At 37.9% G+C, this 19,676-nt stretch overlaps 1 protein-coding gene and 1 pseudogene across 1 annotated transcript in view; both read left to right on the top strand.

Annotated features, from left to right (window-relative positions):
• SMC5 (structural maintenance of chromosomes 5) overlaps nt 1-19,676 on the top strand; it is a 111,903-nt gene that overhangs the window by 50,586 nt on the left and 41,641 nt on the right. Inside the window, exons 9-10 of the mRNA XM_060300855.1 lie at nt 13,284-13,539; nt 16,460-16,614. Coding sequence (XP_060156838.1) covers nt 13,284-13,539; nt 16,460-16,614 — 411 coding nt within the window. The remainder of the gene's footprint in view (nt 1-13,283; nt 13,540-16,459; nt 16,615-19,676) is intronic.
• Nucleotides 17,204-18,548, top strand: LOC132597454 (ferritin heavy chain pseudogene; annotated as a pseudogene).

The following is a 19,676-nucleotide window of genomic DNA, read 5'->3' as shown; positions in this document are numbered from 1 at the left end:
CTCCCAATCTAGTATATCTCCCAGTGTTTGTTGAGGGTCTCTGAATGTATGTTGGTTCACACCTTCAACACTCAGCCAGGCATTGTTTTCACTTTCCACCAAGATTCTGTCCTCAAATACTCCCTGAATTGTTGAAAGTGTTGGTTAAGTTCCACTGCTAGTTTACAACTCTGTTTCAGCTTTCACTTCCTATTTGCACAGAATGTTGTGAGAGATAAGGGCCTCCTCAGCTCTTTCTAGGGCATGCATACAGCCTTGGGCATGCACAGTCCTAACTCAAGCATGCATTTGACCTTCTAGATTCCCAGGAGCTACCAAAACTTCCTATGGGCATCGTATTCTCCAGCTTTTTCTTTTAAATTTTTTGGTTAGCTTATTGTTTGCCACACTTTTATCTCACACCAGGCAGCTCTGTCATTAAACAATTGCCACTGATTGTTTTGACAGCTTCCTCCAAGGAAAAGGGTCTTTTACAGTGTGCAAGCTATGGAGTCAGGTCAAATGGAGACAAGCTTTGCAAGTAAGGTTTTCCTGGAAACTGCCAGACAGATCAGATAATGATAGTTCTCTGAGATTGAGAATGTGAAAGTTCTCCAGCTTTGTGATCTCTCCCGTAGCTCCTAGGCTGCTGATTTCACTATGACTGTGGGCTGTTGGTTTTCAAGGCTGCCAAGGAACTGAGGAGAGGGGAATAGGAATAGGGCATATTCAAAACACCACAAAGCTTGTTGCTTTTACCAAGATTCGAGCATTTTTCTTGAGTAAATGCTCTCTGGCTTGTTGAAAAGCCTTTGGTTAAATTCCAGAGTTCTGAAAGAGTTAATTTTGATAATTTTTGTCAATGTTTTCATTACTTTTCTGGAGGAGAGGATTTTCAGAGTTCCTTTGCCATTCCTGTTGACAGCCAAATCTTTTCTATATCTACAGAAAAATGTTGCTAGGATTTTAATGGGACTTGCATTAAACATATGTCAATTTGGGGAGAATTGAAATCTTTACTATGTTGAATCTTCCAAACTGTGAAAACGGTATGTCTCCATTTATTTAGATCTTTGATTTTTTTTCCATCAGTGTTTTGTAGTTTTCAGCATATAAGTTCTCTATGTTTTGTTGGATTATACCCAAGATTTTCTTTTGATTTTTCTTTTTCTCTGTTCCTTATTCTTTTTTTTTTTTAACATCTTTATTGGGGTATAATTGCTTTACAATGGTGTGTTAGTTTCTACTTTATAACAAAGTGAATCAGTTATACATATACATATGTTCCCATATGTCTTCCCTCTTGCGTCTCCCTCCCTCCCACCCTCCCTATCCCACCCCTCAAGGCTGTCACAAAGCACCGAGCCAATATCCCTGTGCCATGCGGCTGCTTCCCACTAGCTGTCTACCTTACTACGTTTGTTAGTGTGTATATGTCCATGACTCTCTCTCGCCCTGTCACAGCTCACCCTTCCCCCTCCCCATAACCTCAAGTCCGTTCTCTAGGAGGTCTGCGTCTTTATTCCTGCCTTACCCCTAGGTTCTTCATGACATTTTTTTTCTTAAATTCCATATATATGTGTTAGCATATGGTATTTGTCTTTTTCTTTCTGACTTACTTCACTCTGTATGACAGACTCTAGGTCTATCCACCTCATTACAAATAGCTCAATTTCGTTTCTTTTTATGGCTGAGTAATATTCCATTGTATATATGTGCCACATCTTCTTTATCCATTCATCCGATGATGGGCACTTAGGTTGTTTCCATCTCCGGGCTATTGTAAATAGAGCTGCAATGAACATTTTGGTACATGACTCTTTTTGAATTTTGGTTTTCTCAGGGTATATGCCCAGTAGTGGGATTGCTGGGTCATATGGTAGTTCTATTTGTAGTTTTTTAAGGAACCTCCATACTGTTCTCCATAGTGGCTGAACCAATTCACATTCCCACCAGCAGTGCAAGAAGGTTCCCTTTTCTCCACACCCTCTCCAGCATTTATTGTTTCTAGATTTTTTGATGATGGCCATTCTGACTGGTGTGAGATGATATCTCATTGTCGTTTTGATTTTCATTTCTCTAATGATTAATGATGTTGAGCATTCTTTCATGTGTTTGTTGGCAGTCTGTATATCTTCTTTGGAGAAATGTCTATTTAGGTCTTCTGCCCATTTTTGGATTGGGTTGTTTGTTTTTTTGTTATTGAGCTGCATGAGCTGCTTGTAAATTTTGGAGATTAATCCTTTGTCGGTTGCTTCATTTGCAAATATTTTCTCCCATTCTGAGGGTTGTCTTTTGGTCTTGTTTATGGCTTCCTTTGCTGTGTAAAAGCTTTGAAGTTTCATTAGGTCCCATTTGTTTATTTTTGTTTTTATTTCCATTACTCTAGGAGGTGGGTCAGAAAGGATCTTGCTGTGATTTATGTCATAGAGTGTTCTGCCTATGTTTTCCTCTAAGAGTTTGATAGTGTCTGGCCTTACATTTAGGTCTTTAATCCATTTTGAGCTTACTTTTGTGTATGGTGTTAGGGAGTGATCTAATCTCATACTTTTACATGTACCTGTCCAGTTTTCCCAGCACCACTTATTGAAGAGGCTGTCCTTTTTCCACTGTACATTCCTGCCACCTTTATCAAAGATAAGGTGTCCATATGTGCGTGGGTTTATCTCTGGGCTTTCTATCCTGTTCCATTGATCTTTCTGTTTTTGTGCCAGTACCATACTGTCTTGATTACTGTAGCTTTGTAGTATAGTCTGAAGTCAGGGAGCCTGATTCCTCTAGCTCCTTTTTTTGTTCTCAAGATTGCTTTGGCTATTCGGGGTCTTTTGTGTTTCCATACAAATTGCGAAATTTTTTGTTCTAGTTCTGTGAAAAATGCCAGTGGTAGTTTGATAGGGATTGCATTGAATCTATAGATTGCTTTGGGTAGTAGAGTCATTTTCACAATGTTGATTCTTCCAATCCAAGAACATGGTATATCTCTCCATTTATTTGTATCATCTTTAATTTCTTTCATCAGTGTCTTATAATTTTCTGCATACAGGTCTTTTGTCTCCTTAGGTAGGTTTATTCCTAGATATTTTATTCTTTTTGTTGCAGTGGTAAATGGGAGTGTTTTCTTGATTTCACTTTCAGATTTTTCATCATTAGTATATAGGAATGCCAGAGATTTCTGTGCATTAATTTTGTATCCTGCCACTTTACCAAATTCATTGATTAGCTCTAGTAGTTTTCTGGTAGCATCTTTAGGTTTCTCTATGTATAGGATCATGTCATCTGCAAACAGTGACAGCTTTACTTCTTCTTTTCCGATTTGGATTCCTTTTATTTCGTTTTCTTCTCTGATTGCTGTGGCTAAAACTTCCAAAACTATGTTGAATAAGAGTGGTGAGAGTGGGCAACCTTGTCTTATTCCTGATCTTAGTGGAAATGCTTTCAGTTTTTCACCATTGAGGATGATGTTGGCTGGGTTTGTCATATATGGCCTTTATTATGTTGAGGAAAGTTCCCTCTATGCCTACTTTCTGCAGGGTTTTTATCATAAATGGGTGTTGAATTTTGTCAAAAGCTTTCTCTGCATCTATTGAGATGATCGTATGGTTTTTCTCCTTCAATTTGTTAATATGATGTATCACATTGATAGATTTGCATATATTCAAGAATCCTTGCATTCCTGGAATAAATCCCACTTGATCATGGTGTATGATCCTTTCAATGTGCTGTTGGATTCTGTTTGCTAGTATTTAGTTGAGGATTTTTGCTTCTGTGTTCATCAGTGATATTGGCCTGTAGTTTTCTTTCTTTGTGACATCCTTGTCTGGTTTTGGTATCAAGGTGATGGTGGCCTCGTAGAAGGAATTTGGGAGTGTTCCTCCCTCTGCTATATTTTGGAAGAGTTTGAGAAGGATAGGTGTTAGCTCTTCCCTAAATGTTTGATAGAATTCGCCTGTGAAGCCATCTGGTCCTGGGCTTTTGTTTGTTGGAAGATTTTTAATCACAGTTTAAATTTCAGTGCTTGTGATTGGTCTGTTCATATTTTCTATTTCTTCCTGATTCAGTCTTGGCAGGTTGTGTATTTCTAAGAATTTGTGCATTTCTTCCAGATTGTCCATTTTATTGGCATAGAGTTGCTTGTAGTAATCTCTCATGATCTTTTTTATTTCTGCAGTGTCAGTTGTTACCTCTCCTTTTTCATTTCTAATTCTATTGATGTGGGTCTTCTCCCTTTTTTTCTTGATGAGTCTGGCTAGTGGTTTATCTATTTTGTTTATCTTCTCAAAGAACCAGCTTTTAGTTTTATTGATCTTTGCTATTGTTTCCTTCATTTCTTTTTCATTTTTTTCTGATCTGATTTTTATGATTTCTTTCCTTCTGCTAGCTTTGGGGGTTTTTTGTTCTTCTTTCTCTAATTGCTTGAGGTGCAAGGTTAGGTTATTTATTCGAGATGTTTCCTGCTTCGTAAGGTGGGCTTGTATTGCTATAAACTTCCCCCTTAGAACTGCTTTTGCTGCATCCCATAGGTTTTGGGTCGTTGTGTCTCCATTGTCATTTGTTTCTAGGTATTTTTTGATTTCCTCTTTGATTTCTTCAGTGATCACTTCGTTATTAAGTAGTGTATTGTTTAGCCTCCATGTGTTTGTATTTTTTACAGATCTTTTCCTGTAATTGATATCTAGTCTCATGGCGTTGTGGGCAGAAAAGATACTTGATACAATTTCAATTTTCTTAAATTTACCAAGGCTTGATTTGTGACCCAAGATATGATCTATCCTGGAGAATGTTCCATGAGCACTTGAGAAAAATGTGTATTCTGTTGTTTTTGGATGGAGTGTCCTATAAATATCAATTAAGTCCATCTTGTTTGATGTATCATTTAAAGCTTGTGTTTCCTTATTTATTTTCATTTTGGATGATCTGTCCATGGGTGAGAGTGGGGTGTTTAAGTCCCCTACTATGAATGTGTTACTGTTGATTTCCCCTTTTATGGCTGTTAGTATTTGCCTTATGTATTGAGGTGCTCCTATGTTGGTTCATAAATATTTACAATTGTTATATCTTCTTCTTGGATCGATCCCTTGATCATTATGTAGTGTCCTTCTTTGTCTCTTTTAATAGTCCTTATTTTAAAGTCTATTTTGTCTTATATGAGAATTGCTACTCCAGATTTCTTTTGATTTCCATTTGCATGGAATATCTTTTTCCATCCCCTTACTTTCAGTCTGTATGTGTCTCTAGGTCTGAAGTGGGTCTCTTGTAGACAGCATATATAAGGGTCTTGTTTTTGTATCCATTTAGCCAATCTGTGTCTTTTGGTGGGAGCATTTAGTCCATTTACATTTAAGGTAATTATCGATATGTATGTTCCTATTCCCATTTTCTAAATTGTTTTGGGTTCGTTATTATAGGTCTTTTCCTTCTCTTGTTTTTCTTGCCTAGAGAAGTTCCTTTAGCATTTGTTGTAAAGCTGGTTTGGTGGTGCTGAACTCTCTCAGCTTTTGCTTGTCTGTAAAGGTTTCAATTTCTCCATCAAATCTGAATGAGATCCTTGCTGGGTAGAGTAGTCTTGGCTGCAGGTTTTTCTCCTTCATCACTTTCAGTATGTCCTGCCACTCCCTTCTGGCTTGTAGGGTTTCTGCTGAGAGATCAGCTGTTAACCTTATGGGGATTCCCTTATGTGTTATTCGTTGTTTTTCCCTTGCTGCTTTTAATATGCTTTCTTTGTATTTAATTTTTGACAGTTTGACTAATATGTGTCTTGGCGTATTTCTCCTTGTATTTATCCTGTAAGGGACTCCCTGTGCTTCCTGGACTTGATTAACTATTTCCTTTCCCATATTAGGGAAGTTTTCAACTATAATCTCTTCAAATATTTTCTCAGTCCCTTTCTTTTTCTCTTCTTCTTCTGGAACCCCTATAATTCGAATGTTGGTGCATTTAATGTTGTCCCAGAGGTCTCTGAGACTGTCCTCAGTTCTTTTCATTCTTTATTCTGCTCTGCAGTAGTTATTTCCACTATCTTCCAGGTCACTTATCCGTTCTTCTGCCTCAGTTATTCTGCTATTGATCCCATCTAGAGTACTTTTAATTTCATTTATTGTGTTGTTCATCGTTGCTTGTTTCATCTTTATTTCTTCTAGATCCTTGTTAACTGTTTCTTGCATTTTGTCCATTCTGTTTCCAAGATTTCGGATCATCCTTACTATCATTATTCTGAATTCTTTTTCAGGTAGACTGCCTATTTCCTCTTCATTAGGTCTGGTGTATTTTTATCTTGCTCCTTTATCTGCTGTGTGTTTTTCTGTCTTCTCATTTTGCTTATCTTACTGTGTTTGGGGTCTCCTTTTTGCAGACTGCAGGTTCGTAGTTCCTGCTGTTTTTGATGTCTATCTCCAGTGGCTAAGGTTGGTTCAGTGGGTTGTGTAGGCTTCCTGGTGGAGGTGACTAGTGCCTGTGTTGTGGTGGATGAGGCTGGATCTTGTCTCTCTAGTGGGCAGGTTCACGTCTGGTGGTGTGTTTTGGGGTGTCTGTGGCCTTATTATGATTTTAGGCAGCCTCTCTGCTAATGGGTGGGGTTGTGTTCCTGTTTTGCTAGTTGTTTGGCATAGGTTGTCCAGCACTGTGGCTTGCTGGTCATTGAGTGAAGCTGGGTGCTGGTGTTAAGATGGAGGTCTCTGGGAGATTTTCGCCGTTTGATATTATGTGGAGCTGGGAGGTCTCTTGTTGACCAGTGTCCTGAAGTTGGCTCTCCTACCTCAGAGGCAGAGCCCTGACTCCTGGCTGGAGCACCAAGAGCCTTTCATCCACACGGCTCAGAATAAAAGGGAGAAAAAGTAGAGAGAATTAGTAGAAGTATGAGGAAAGAAAGAAGGAAAGGAGGGAAGGAAGGAAGGAAGAAAGAAAGAAGCAAAAAAGGAAAGGCAAGAAGGAAAGAAAGGAGGGAGGGAGGAAGGAAGGAAGGAGGGAAAGAAGGAAAAAAGACAGAAAGAAAGAAGATACAGTAAAAATAAAATAAAGTATAATAAAGTTATTGAATTAAAAAATTCTTATTTAGAAAAAAAAAGGGACGGGTAGAACCTTAGGACAAATGTTGGAAGCAAAGCTATACAGACAAAATCTTACACAGAAGCATACACATACAACCTCACTAAAAGAGGTAAAGGGGGAAAAATCATAAATCTTGCTGTCAGAGACCACCTCCTCAATTTGGGATGATTCGTTGTCTAAAGGAGGGAAGGAAGGAAGGAAAGAAAGAAAGAACGAAGGTAAAGTATAATAACGTTATTAAAATTAATTATTAAGAAAAAAAATTTTTAAAAAACCATGGACGGATAGAACCCTAGGACAAATGGTGGAAGCAAGACTATACAGACAAGATCTCACACAGAAGCATACACATACACATTCACAAAAAGAGGAAAAGGGGAAAAAAATCATAGATCTTGCTCCTAAAGTCCACTTCCTTAATTTGGGATGATTCGTTGTCTATTCAGGTATTCCACAGATGCAGGGTATATCAAGTTGATTGTGGAGCTTTAATCCGCTGCTTCTGAGGCTGCTGGGAGAGATTTCCCTTTCTCTTCTTTGTTCTCACAGCTCACCGGGGCTCAGCTTTGGATTTGGCCCTGCCTCTGCGTGTAGGTCACTGGAGGGCGTCTGTTTTTTGCTCAGACAGGACGGGGTTAAAGGAGCCGCTGATTCGGGGGCTCTGGAGCACTCAGGCGGGCGGGGAGGGAGGGGAGGGAGGGGAGGGAGGGGCACAGAGTGCGGGGCGGGCCTGCGGCGGCAAAGGCCAACGTGACTTTGCACCAGCCTGAGGCGCGCTGTGCGTTCTCCCGGGGAAGTTGTCCCTGGATCCCGGGAACCTGGCAGTGGCGGGCTGCACAGGCTCCGCGGAAGAGGGGTGTGGAGAGTGACCTGTGCTCGCACACAGGCCCCTTGGTGGCGGCAGCAGCAGCCTTAGCGTCTCCCGCCCGTCTCTGGGGTCCGCGCTTTTAGCCGTGGCTCGCGCCCGTCTCTGGGGTTCGCCCTTTTAGCCGCGGCTCGCGCCCGTCTCTGGAGTTCCTCTAAGCAGCGTTTTTAAACCCCTCTCCTCACGCACCAGGAAACAAAGAGGGAAGAAAAAGTCTCTTGCCTCTTCGGCAGGTGCAGACTTTTCCCCGGACTCCCTCCCGGCTAGCCTAGCCGTGGTGCACTAACCCCTTCAGGCTATGTTCAAGCCGCCAACCCCAGTCCTCTCCCTGCGCTCCGTCGGAAACCGAAACCCGAGCCTCAGAGCCTCAGCTCGCAGCCCCGCCCGCCCCCGCGGGTGAGCGGACAAGCCTCTCGGGCTGGTGAGTGCCCGATCCTCTGTGCGGGAATCTCCCCGCTTTGCCCTCCGCACCCGTTGCTGTGCACTCCTCCGCGGCTTCGAAGCTCCCCCCGCCGCCTCCCTCAGTCTCCGCCCGCGAAGGGGCTTCCTAGTGTGTGGAAACTTTTCCAACTTCACAGCTCCCTCCCACTGGTGCAGGTGCCGTCCCTATTCTTTTGTCTCTATTTTTTTTTTTTTTCTTTTGCCCTATCCAGGTACGTGGGGAGTTTCTTGCCTTTTGGGAGGTCTGAGATCTTCTGCCAGCCTTCAGTAGGTGTTCTGTAGGAGTTGTTCCACGTGTAGATGTATTTCTGGTGTATCTGTGGGGAGGAAGGTGATCTTCGCGTCTTACTCTTCCGCCATCTTCAAGGTCCCCCCCCCCTTATTCTTTTAATGGTTTACTTGGGGTGTTTCTTTATAAGCAGTCATGTCATCTACAGATGGAGACAGCTTTATTTCTTCTGTTCTGATTTTTATGCCCTTTATTTCTTTTCTTGCCTATTGCACCGGCTAGAAGTTCCAGCACTGTGTTGAATAAGAATGGTTAGAGTGGACATCCTTGCCTTGTTCCTGGTCTTAGGAGGAAAGCATTCATTTTTTCACTATCGAGTATAATGTTAGCTGTAGGGTTTTTTATGGATCAGGAAGTTCTCTATTCCTGCGTTTCTGAGAATATCATGAGTGAGTGTTGGATTTTGTCAGATGCTTTTTCTGCATATCTATTGATACGATCATGCACACGTTCATTTTTAGCTTGTGAAAATGATGGATTACATTGATTTTTGAATATCAAATCAACCTTGCATTTCTGAAATAAACCCTACTTGGTTATGGTGTATAAATTTATAACTCCTTTTCTGTATTGTTGAATTCTGTTAGCGAACATTTAAAGGATTTTTGTGTCTATCTTCAGAAGCAATATTCTGTGGTTTTCTTTTCATACTTGCCTGCTTTTGGTATCAAGATAATAACTAGCTTCTTAAAATGAACTGGGAAGTGTTCCCTCCTATTCTCGGTTTTGGAAGAGATTGTGTAGAATTTGTGTTAATTCTTCTTTATATATTCTGAATAATTCTCAAATAACACTATCATGGTCTGGAGATTTGTTTTTGGAGTTTTAAAATTATGGATTCAATTTACTTAATAGTTACAGGGCAATTCAAATAATCTATTTCATATTGGTTGAGTTGTGGTAATTAGTGGGGTTTTTTAGGAATTGGTCCATTTTGTCTAAATTGTTAAATTTATGTGTGCATAAATTCTCTTATTATCCTTTGGATGTCAGTAGGTTCTGTAGTGATACTGTTAACCCTGTTTCATTCCTGATGTTGGTAATTTGTATCTACTTTGTCTTTTTTTTTTTTTTTTGGTAGGGTATGAGGGTGGGGATCATTCTTGCTAGAGGTGTGTTAATTTTATTGTTTTTTACAAAGAACTAGCTCTTTGTTTCATTGGCTTTTCTCTGTTATTTTTCTGATTTCATTAAAGTCATTCATATTTTTATTACTTCCTTTCTGCTGCTTGATGTGGGTTTGTTTTGCTCTTTTTCCAGGTTCTGCTCAGATTATTGATTTGAGACTTTTCCTCTTTTCTTGTGTGTATGCACTTAATGCTATAAGTTTTTCTCTCATCACTGCTTTACCTGTGTCCTGCAAATTCGGATATGTTGTATTTTTATCTTTGTTCACTTTGATTTTTTTTTCCACCTTTCTTGAGATCATAGTTTGTTTATCCATTCATCTGTTGATGGACATTTAGGTTGTTTCTGGTTTAGGGCTATTACCAAAGAATGCCGTGAGTATTCTTGTACAAGTTCTTATGTAATATAACATATGCTCTCATTTCTTTTGGATAATTTCCTAGAAGTGACTATCATAAGTGTACATATAACTTTTGAAGGAATTGCCAAACTGTTTTATTAGCAATTGATTATTGCTAATTGACCAAAATGATTATTAGCAATTTTTTGTAGCTGTAATTGATAAAAGTTGACTTGTGATTACTTAGAATTATTTTAATGATTCTTCACCATAAATAATTTGAGAAACACTGCTTGGAGTAGCCCTGGAGGGGTAGATTTAGGTAGCTACAAGAACTCTCCTTACATTGTATAAGATAAAGCAGAGTGAGTACAGATGGAGGTAGGTTGAAGGTTTTGAAAGGAGGAAAAGTACTCTGATCAGAGTACTCTGACTTTAACACTGCTGTTAATGAAATATGAGACAGGGTCATTAGCTGGGTGAGTAGAGAGCCTTTAGCAATATAAGATTGAGGAAGGAGGAAAAGATGTGAATTCATCTCAGAATGAGAACATACATTTATTAGAAAAATGTAGTAGGTTTTTCTGAGAGTTCTGAGTGCCTCTTTAAGTTTTGTGGCCATAAATTTGAAGTAAGACCTGTTTTCAAGAGTTTCTCCAATTAGTTTAGTTGTTTAGATACAGATAAATAGAAAATATTTATTTAGGTTTAATAAGGACTAAGCTTTTTCCTTTGCTAATGTGAGATAGGAATGGTGGAGGGTCAAGAGGCTTTTGCAAGGGAGTGATTCTAGAGTTGTGGAACCTCAGCCAGTTAAGGAAAGGAATGAGGGGGATGGTGGATTGTGAAAAGATAGTAGGGTCAGTGGATTACAGGACCCTGTGCAGTCAAAGGATAGTTGCAGTAGGAAGACCATAGTAAGTAAAAATGTAAGGAAAGGAGATGGTGATCAAAGAGTAGGATTGTGGAAATAGTTTTCAGAGGTGGTATGATTTTTGGTGATCTACATGATCTAGTCAGAGATATAACTATAGATATAATCTAATATAACTGTAGGAGAAGGTGGCTGAGGTGGTGTTTAGGAAAAGACAGTTGAAGAAGTCAAGGAGCACAGAGGCCAAAGAGTTAGACTGATTTTCTGTATGTATGTTGGAGTTCCATTATGGCCAGCATAATGATGGAGAGAAAGACAGTGAGTCATGTGCTAAAGGCATCAATGAATGAAGAGGGTGAGGAAAGACTTTGAGGGGGGTAGTTAACATAGCAAAGATAATGGGTGTTAAAGTCTGATCATATGATCTTCAAAGATCTGAAGTGGGACTCAATTAACGGAGGAAGTAGTACAGTGGAGATTGATGAGGACACCCTCCCCACTTCTGAGTCCTGAAGTGCTCTGAAGAATTATGGGAGGAAAAGGTCACCATTTGAAAGGTCTCTAGGGAGAAGTATCTTCCAGGAATAGCCAAGTTTTAGCTAGAACAAGAAGAGAGAGCATTCAGAGAAATTGAAGATAGAGAGCAGTAATGGGGATGGTATCCTAGCGAACATGCATGATCCAGGAGGCTTGGACTTACTGTGCCTGAGCTAAACATGGTGTGATGGAATTAGTTAGTTATGGTAGTTTTTTGGATGAAGGTGGCAAATGAGTTAAAGTTAGAACTCAGAAAATTTAGCTAGGACATGGGACCATCAAGCTGCTTTTCAGTTTTTCAGGTCAACGTCAGACAAAGACCTCTTGATATAAAATTTATTCAGCAGCCCAGTGATTTTTGGTAGCTTGGTGGTCTCTATTTTTCTGGGATTGTAGCGGTTATATTTGTTAAATTTCTTGTCCCTTTTTGATGGACTTGGACTTCCTCACGTGTTTGGTGATTCTTAATTCTCTGTCTCCCGTGACATGCCAGTTTATTCTTCTAAAAGCCTTGGACTCCATGGGTTTCCTGGCTGAACACTGTGGCTTCTTGTCTGCTTCCTTCTTTTGGGCTCATTGAACATTGTTAATTTTCAGTCACACACACACAGTGTTAATTCTTTCAAACATAATATTTTATCTTTCACTTCTGCATGTTTGTTATAGGAGAGGAGATTTTGGCATGTATTCAGTTCATTATCTTGACACTGTCAAAGCTAAACTTTTAGAAAAGAAAATTGATTATAACCCAAATTTCCAACCGTAGGGAATGGGATAGAATGTGGTATATCTATATAAAAGAACATTATGCAGGTATTAAATTTTTGTTTTGCAAGGACATGGAGGTAATGAGAAACTGCTCTCGATAAATTTTTAGTGATGCCATTTGCTAAAACGTATATGCTCTATTGATGGATATAGGCTGGCATTAAAATGTAAATGTTTAAGGACTTCAAGATCTTAGGTGTTTTTTATTTGTTTTAAGTTTCTATATTTTTCATATTTTCTATATTGAATATGTCATAATATACATTTATAATGGGGAGGAAGAGGGAGTAAATTTGACTTGGAAAGAAAGGTAACTAATAAGCAAATTATATGATACGATAACCTTATCTAATTTAACACAAAATTCTATTTTTGCAAAAAATACATTGGGTGTATGCATCTGTGTCTTGAAGAAAATCATAACTCTGTCTTAGGTAGACCATGTATGGTTTTGATAAAAATTCCACTGGTAAGTTGCATGATCTGGTTTTTTTTAATGACTTACCCTGAATAGAAACATACAGATTGAGGATTAAAATCTCAAAATACTAATTTGAAGTGCTAGTAGAAAATAATTTAATGGAAAGAAAATAGTTTATTGTGGTTTTAAACTAGTAGGGTGACATAATCTTCACCATCATTTCTATTGCTGGTTTATTGAAAGTCTGTGGTATACCATGTGACTGTTTTCAGTTTTATGATATATAGTATGTGAAATCTTCCTATAAATATTTAGAAATCTGCTGATTGGCTTTATAAATATTTCGTTTATTTAGCAAATATTTACTGAATGCTAACTATATGCTAACCACTGCCCTAGGTACTTGGAATGTATTGCTGAACAAATAAAGAGACAGGTGGTCTGGTAGGAGTAACAGTTTAATTCTAATAGGATACCTTTTAGTGAGAAAAAAACCCATGTTCTTAGGTTGTTTGCATTTTTAAAACTGTTTTACTAAAGCCTAATAAACCAGGAGAAAAAACAATCTCCAGTGCTAACCTGCTTTTGTTTTATTAGATTGAGGACCTTCAGCAGGCTTTAACAGTAAAACAAAATGAAGAGCATGATCGACAGAGGAGAATAAGTAATACCCGCAAAATGATAGAAGATTTGCAAAATGAACTGAAGACCACAGAAAACTGTGAGAACCTTCAACCCCAAATTGATGCCATTACAAATGATCTGAGACGAGTTCAAGATGAAAAGGCATTATGTGAAGGCGAGATAATTGATAAGCGTAGAGAGAGGGAAACTCTAGAGAAGGAGAAGAGGAGTAAGTTTTTTGTTTTTTTTTAACATCTTTATTGGGGTATAATTGCTTTACAATGGTGTGTTAGTTTCTGCTTTATAACAAAGTGAATCAGTCATATATAAACATATGTTCCCATATGTCTTCCCTCTTGTGTCTCCCTCCTTCCCACCCTCCCTATCCCACCCCTCCAGGCTGTCACAAAGCACCGAGCCAATATCCCTGTGCCATGCGGCTGCTTCCACTAGCTATCTACCTTACTACGTTTGTTAGTGTGTATATGTCCATGACTCTCTCTCGCCCTGTCACAGCTCACCCTTCCCCCTCCCCATAACCTCAAGTCCGTTCTCTAGGAGGTCTGCGTCTTTATTCCTGCCTTACCCCTAGGTTCTTCATGACATTTTTTTTCTTAAATTCCATATATATGTGTTAGCATACGGTATTTGTCTTTTTCTTTCTGACTTACTTCACTCTGTATGACAGACTCTAGGTCTATCCACCTCATTACAAATAGCTCAATTTCGTTTCTTTTTATGGCTGAGTAATATTCCATTGTATATATGTGCCACATCTTCTTTATCCATTCATCCGATGATGGGCACTTAGGTTGTTTCCATCTCCGGGCTATTGTAAATAGAGCTGCAATGAACATTTTGGTACATGACTCTTTTTGAATTTTGGTTTTCTCAGGGTATATGCCCAGTAGTGGGATTGCTGGGTCATATGGTAGTTCTATTTGTAGTTTTTTAAGGAACCTCCATACTGTTCTCCATAGTGGCTGAACCAATTCACATTCCCACCAGCAGTGCAAGAAGGTTCCCTTTTCTCCACACCCTCTCCAGCATTTATTGTTTCTAGATTTTTTGATGATGGCCATTCTGACTGGTGTGAGATGATATCTCATTGTCGTTTTGATTTTCATTTCTCTAATGATTAATGATGTTGAGCATTCTTTCATGTGTTTGTTGGCAGTCTGTATATCTTCTTTGGAGAAATGTCTATTTAGGTCTTCTGCCCATTTTTGGATTGGGTTGTTTGTTTTTTTGTTATTGAGCTGCATGAGCTGCTTGTAAATTTTGGAGATTAATCCTTTGTCAGTTGCTTCATTTGCAAATATTTTCTCCCATTCTGAGTTTTTTTAAACTTACAGTGAAGACATGTTTATAAAATGGAGATATGTCTCTGTTGATGGGCTTTCTTCTTCCCCTGATCATGTCTCTAAATGTTCATGTCTGCTTGTTGAGGAAGCTCAGTTCAGTTCTTCCATTTTAGTGTCTTAATTACCTATATCTATTGTGTAATGATTTGCCGCAAGCAGACCGTTGTCTTATGTCAGATTTTGGCAGTTGATTTAATTCTCTAAAAATACTTTGCTTTATTTTCTTTACAGTCACTCACTTTTCTGTTTTTTCTCAGGTCAAATTTAAGCTCTTCATTCTAGCCTTCATAATCTTCCATTAGCTTTGCTCCTTGAAGCCTGTCCAATTTCATCTTTTTTTTTCTTTGCTATAGACCATGTGGCTAGATCTGTAGCATTATTCAGTTAGAGGAGATCTTACATTCTGTCTGCTCAGTATATATGACTAAGGTCAGTTAGTAAAAAAATTTGTTTATATGTTTAGCAAAATGCTAGGTGTATGGTTTAAAAAAAATAATAACACTAGACAAGAAGGGTGGCCCAGTGCCTTTCCAACTTCCAGACCCACTGTCAAGAGTAAGCACTCTTAACTATTTCAGTAACTTTTTCTAATAGTCTTTCATATATCTTAATCATATTTTTATTTTACCATGTCTTGGTTAATCAACTTTAGATATCATCTTTTAATATTTTGTTGCTTCAGATGTGGATTTCAACTCATGACACCTCCCCTACCTATTATTGTAATTGCCCAAATGGGATTATTATATTAATATTAGTAATCATTAACATTTATTAATGTTTATTACCAATAATATTCTTTTTTTTGTCATTTAATATTTGTTGATAATGCTTGAATGCACATTTATAAGCTAAAAATACTGATACTCCTAGCCTTTCTTTTTACTTTCCTCCCTTTAATTCTTTAATATGTACTCTGGTTTTTATAGTTTAAAGGCTGAAAACATACTTTATTGAGAACCATAATTAAGTTTTATATGGTCTGTTTATGGGTTGATTCTACTAGCTAGAAATATTAAGTATTATTTATGTTATTACAACAAGAAAACTTGCTCACAGCAGAGCCAAGTAGTGCATTATGATCTAATTTCTGTTCATTGATAATTTTTTTTTAGGATTTTAATTTACCATTTTTTAGAAACACCATTTACTTTAGCATTTCCTTAAATTGGGAAAAAAATTATCAAGCATTCTCTTGAGTTCTGAGACCTTCCATCCTCCTCCCAGCTAAACTGATTGTTCTCAAGGTCTCCTTATGGCTGTTACCTAGGACTTCTCTCACACCTTTTCTGTGTTGAATAAAAAGCTATTCCTGAATTCTGTGTCTTCATTTTTCTTAAATTACTTCCTTGTTTTGTAAGAGTACATCTTCACATAACCTGCTAAGAAGAGATATTTGGGAATTAATTTGAGTCTTTGCATCCTTGAAAAATCTTTACTTCATTATCCCCTTTTTTATTTTGATGTTATAAAAATCTAGCTTGAAAATAGTTTTTCTTTCAGAATCCTGAAGGCCTGTTGCCATTGTCTTTTGATAGGAAATCTAGTGTTTTCTCATTATTTTGTATGTGACCTATTTATTTTTGGTAGTTTAAAGATCATCTTTTATACCAGGTGTTTAGAAACTTAAGAATGATTTGTCCAGGGTCGGTCTTTTTCACTGTGTTGGGTACTTGCTGAGTGGTGTTTATAACCTTTAGATCTAAGATACTCTTTTATGTTATTAATAGATTATTTCACTAATTAAAGTGTTCAGAGGAATAATGCTTTATTTTCCAATTTTAGGTGTGGCTGATCATATTGTGCGTTTTGACAACCTTTTGAATCAAAAGGAAGATAAGCTGAGACAGAGATACCGTGACACATATGATGCTGTTTTATGGCTGAGAAATAACAGAGACAAATTTAAGCAAAGAGTCTGTGAACCCATAATGCTCACGGTAAGAAATTTGTTCATCTTAGTAGTATCTGTTATTTTTATTATTGTAATCATTGTAGGTTTTGTTGTTTTAAGAATTCTTAGTCTTGTTAACACCCTGCTTTTCCATTAGTAGACTTGTGGCATCTGGTATGCTGCTGAATCCATACATGAGCTTTTTAAAGGGTCCTTGATAATAAACCTATGAACTTTTTCTTGATAGAAGTATGAAACTGGCAACTTATTGACCAAGAATCATGTGTAAACTTGGTTAGCTGGTTTCCTTCTGGCAATTGCTATTCTTCGGTTATAACAGGCAATATATTAAATGCTGCCAAAGGGGTAGAAAACTGCTATAAATAAATACAGTTGATATGGAACACCTGACAGGATAGACAACAAAATCATCTGCTACAAAAATAAAGCATTCTGAGGATTCTGAGAATGAAACCAACAATTTATTGACCTTATAAACATTTGATAAGTCTTATTAGTGATCATGAGTCATCAAGAATAGGGCAAGCTGTATTTAGTAAATCATTTAATGAAATGTGGGTGTGGATTTACTAGGAAAATTTCCATCTAAAATATTTTAAATGGTAAGTTGGGCCATGAGAAGGAATGAAAAAGTAAAACCCACATTCTTTGCTAATGACATGTTTTATACACACACACACACACACACACACACTTAAAACTTCAAAATGATAAAAGGATTATTTTTGCTAGATGATTTTTTTTTTTGGAAAGAATTCACTGTAGATCCTTGTAGGATTCATGAAAAGTTCTATATTCTGTAACTCCTGTTTATATTATGCTTTATTCAAAGTCATTTCATATAGTTTGCATTATATTAGCAAAATTAGTGTGCATAATACTGTATTCTCTTCTTGCTCAGGTATGAATCATTAGAATATTTTTGCTCGATCAAGAAGGGAATACCTATTTTGGATGCAGACATTACTGTTTTGATTAATCCAGTAAGGATTGAAAGAAAACACAAGAAGAAATACTGTGACCCTTAGTAGTATAAATTAGAATGCAAGTGTAATTTTCAACAGATTCTTATTAAAGTGCCAAACTCAAAACAATACCTCTGGACTTTATTAGATTTGTCATCCTCTTGTCACTTGATTTCCTGATAGTAGCCTATCACCAAGTCAGATTACTAGCTGGCATATATTTACTTTTTAAATTACATTTGAGTCTGAGATAAAGGGAGATACTCTGTTATCTTACCCTTCCTGGAACAACCTTTTACTTTTACTACCACCTTCTTCCAACTGTATCCTGCCCATACACTTACCTAACCCTTCAAAATCTAGTTGAAATGCATTGTACCACCTCCATAGGCCTTTAAAATGTTGCCATAGGTCTCTATTTACTAATATAAAGGGACATTTATGATATGTTAATGACTTATAAAACAGATTACAGGATAGGGTATATAGAAAGATTTCATTTTTAAAAATTGTGAAACAGGAGTCTGCCATCAACCACCAGAACATCTTGGAAAGCTACACCTCCTATGTCTACCTGTCCATGTCTTACTACTTTGTAAAGATGTGGCTCTGAAGAACTTTGCCAGATATTTTCTTCACCAATCTCATGAGGAGAAGGAGCTCGCTAAGAAGCTGATGAAGGTTCAGAACCAACAAGGGGCCAAATCTTCCTTCAGGATATCAGGAAACCAGACAATGAATGCAATGGAGTGTGTATTACACTTGGAAAAAATTGTGAATCAGTCACTACTGTAAATGCACAAACTGACCAGTGACAAAAATGACCCCTACTTGTGTGACTTCTCTGAGACTCATTACCTAAACGAGCAGGTGAAATTCATCAAAAAAATAGATGACTGTGTAACCAACTTATACAAGATATGGGCCCCAGAATCTGATATGGCAGAATGTCTCTGATAAATGCACCCTGGGGGAGAGTGATAACGAGAGCTAAGTCCTATGCTGGCTTATCCATAACTATAAAAAAAGATGACTTCCTATGGTGATATTGGGATTACTTTACCCTTTCTGTAAGTTGTAGCAAACACCCACTTTATTTTTTTTTTCATTTGTACCATTCCTTACAACAAAGTATTGAGTTGGCCAAAAAGTTCCTTTGAGTTTTAAGTAAAAACACATTTTTCATTTTCACCAATAACATTATTGAACAACGTATTCACCCTTTTGTTCCACTACCTTTTATCATTTTTCAGGCGACTTCATAATTCCGTCTTCCAAAAACTTTCTATCTTTTTGAGCAAAGAACTGTTCTAGGTGCCTTTTACAGTCTCCCAGGGAATTGAAAATTTTTCCATTAAGAGAATTTTGTGAAGACTGAAATAAATGGAAATCCAAAGGTGCAATGTCTGGTGAATATGGCAGATGAATCAGAACTTCCCAGCCAAGCTGTAACAGTTTTTGCCTGGTCATCAAAGAAACATGCCATCTTGCATTATCCTGATGGAAGATTATGCATTTTCTGTTGACTAACTCCGGACGCTTTTCGCCAAGTGCCGCTTTCAGTTGGTTGAATTCGGGGCAGTACTTGTTGGAATTAATCGTGTGGTTTTCCGGAAGGAGCTCGTAATAGAGGACTCCCTTCCAATCCCACCATATACACAACATCACCTTCTTTGGATGAAGACCGGCCTTTTGTGTGGTTGGTGGTGGTTCATTTCACTTGCCGCACAGTCTCTCCTGTTCCACATTATTGTACAGTATCCACTTTTCATGGCCCATCACAATTTTTTTAAAAAACAGAACGTTTTCATCACGTTTAAGTAGAGAATCACATGCAGAAATACGGTCAACAAGGTTTTTTTCACTTAACTTATGTGGAACCCAAACATCAAAGCGATGAACATAACCAAGCTGATGCAAATGATTTTCAACACTTGATTTGGATACTATGAGTATGTCGGCTATCTCCTGCTTGGTATAAAGTCAGTTGTTCTCAATTAATGTCTCGATTTGATAGCTGTCAACTTCAACTGGTCTACCCGACTGTGGAGCATTGTCCAGCGAGAAATCTCCAGCACGAAACTTCGCACACCACTTTTGACACAGTCAGTCAGTCATAGCA

Source organism: Globicephala melas, chromosome 6 (genome assembly GCF_963455315.2).
Source record: "Globicephala melas chromosome 6, mGloMel1.2, whole genome shotgun sequence".
In the NCBI taxonomy this organism is placed as follows: Eukaryota; Metazoa; Chordata; class Mammalia; order Artiodactyla; family Delphinidae; genus Globicephala; species Globicephala melas.
This window is presented reverse-complemented; position numbering and strand designations above follow the sequence as displayed.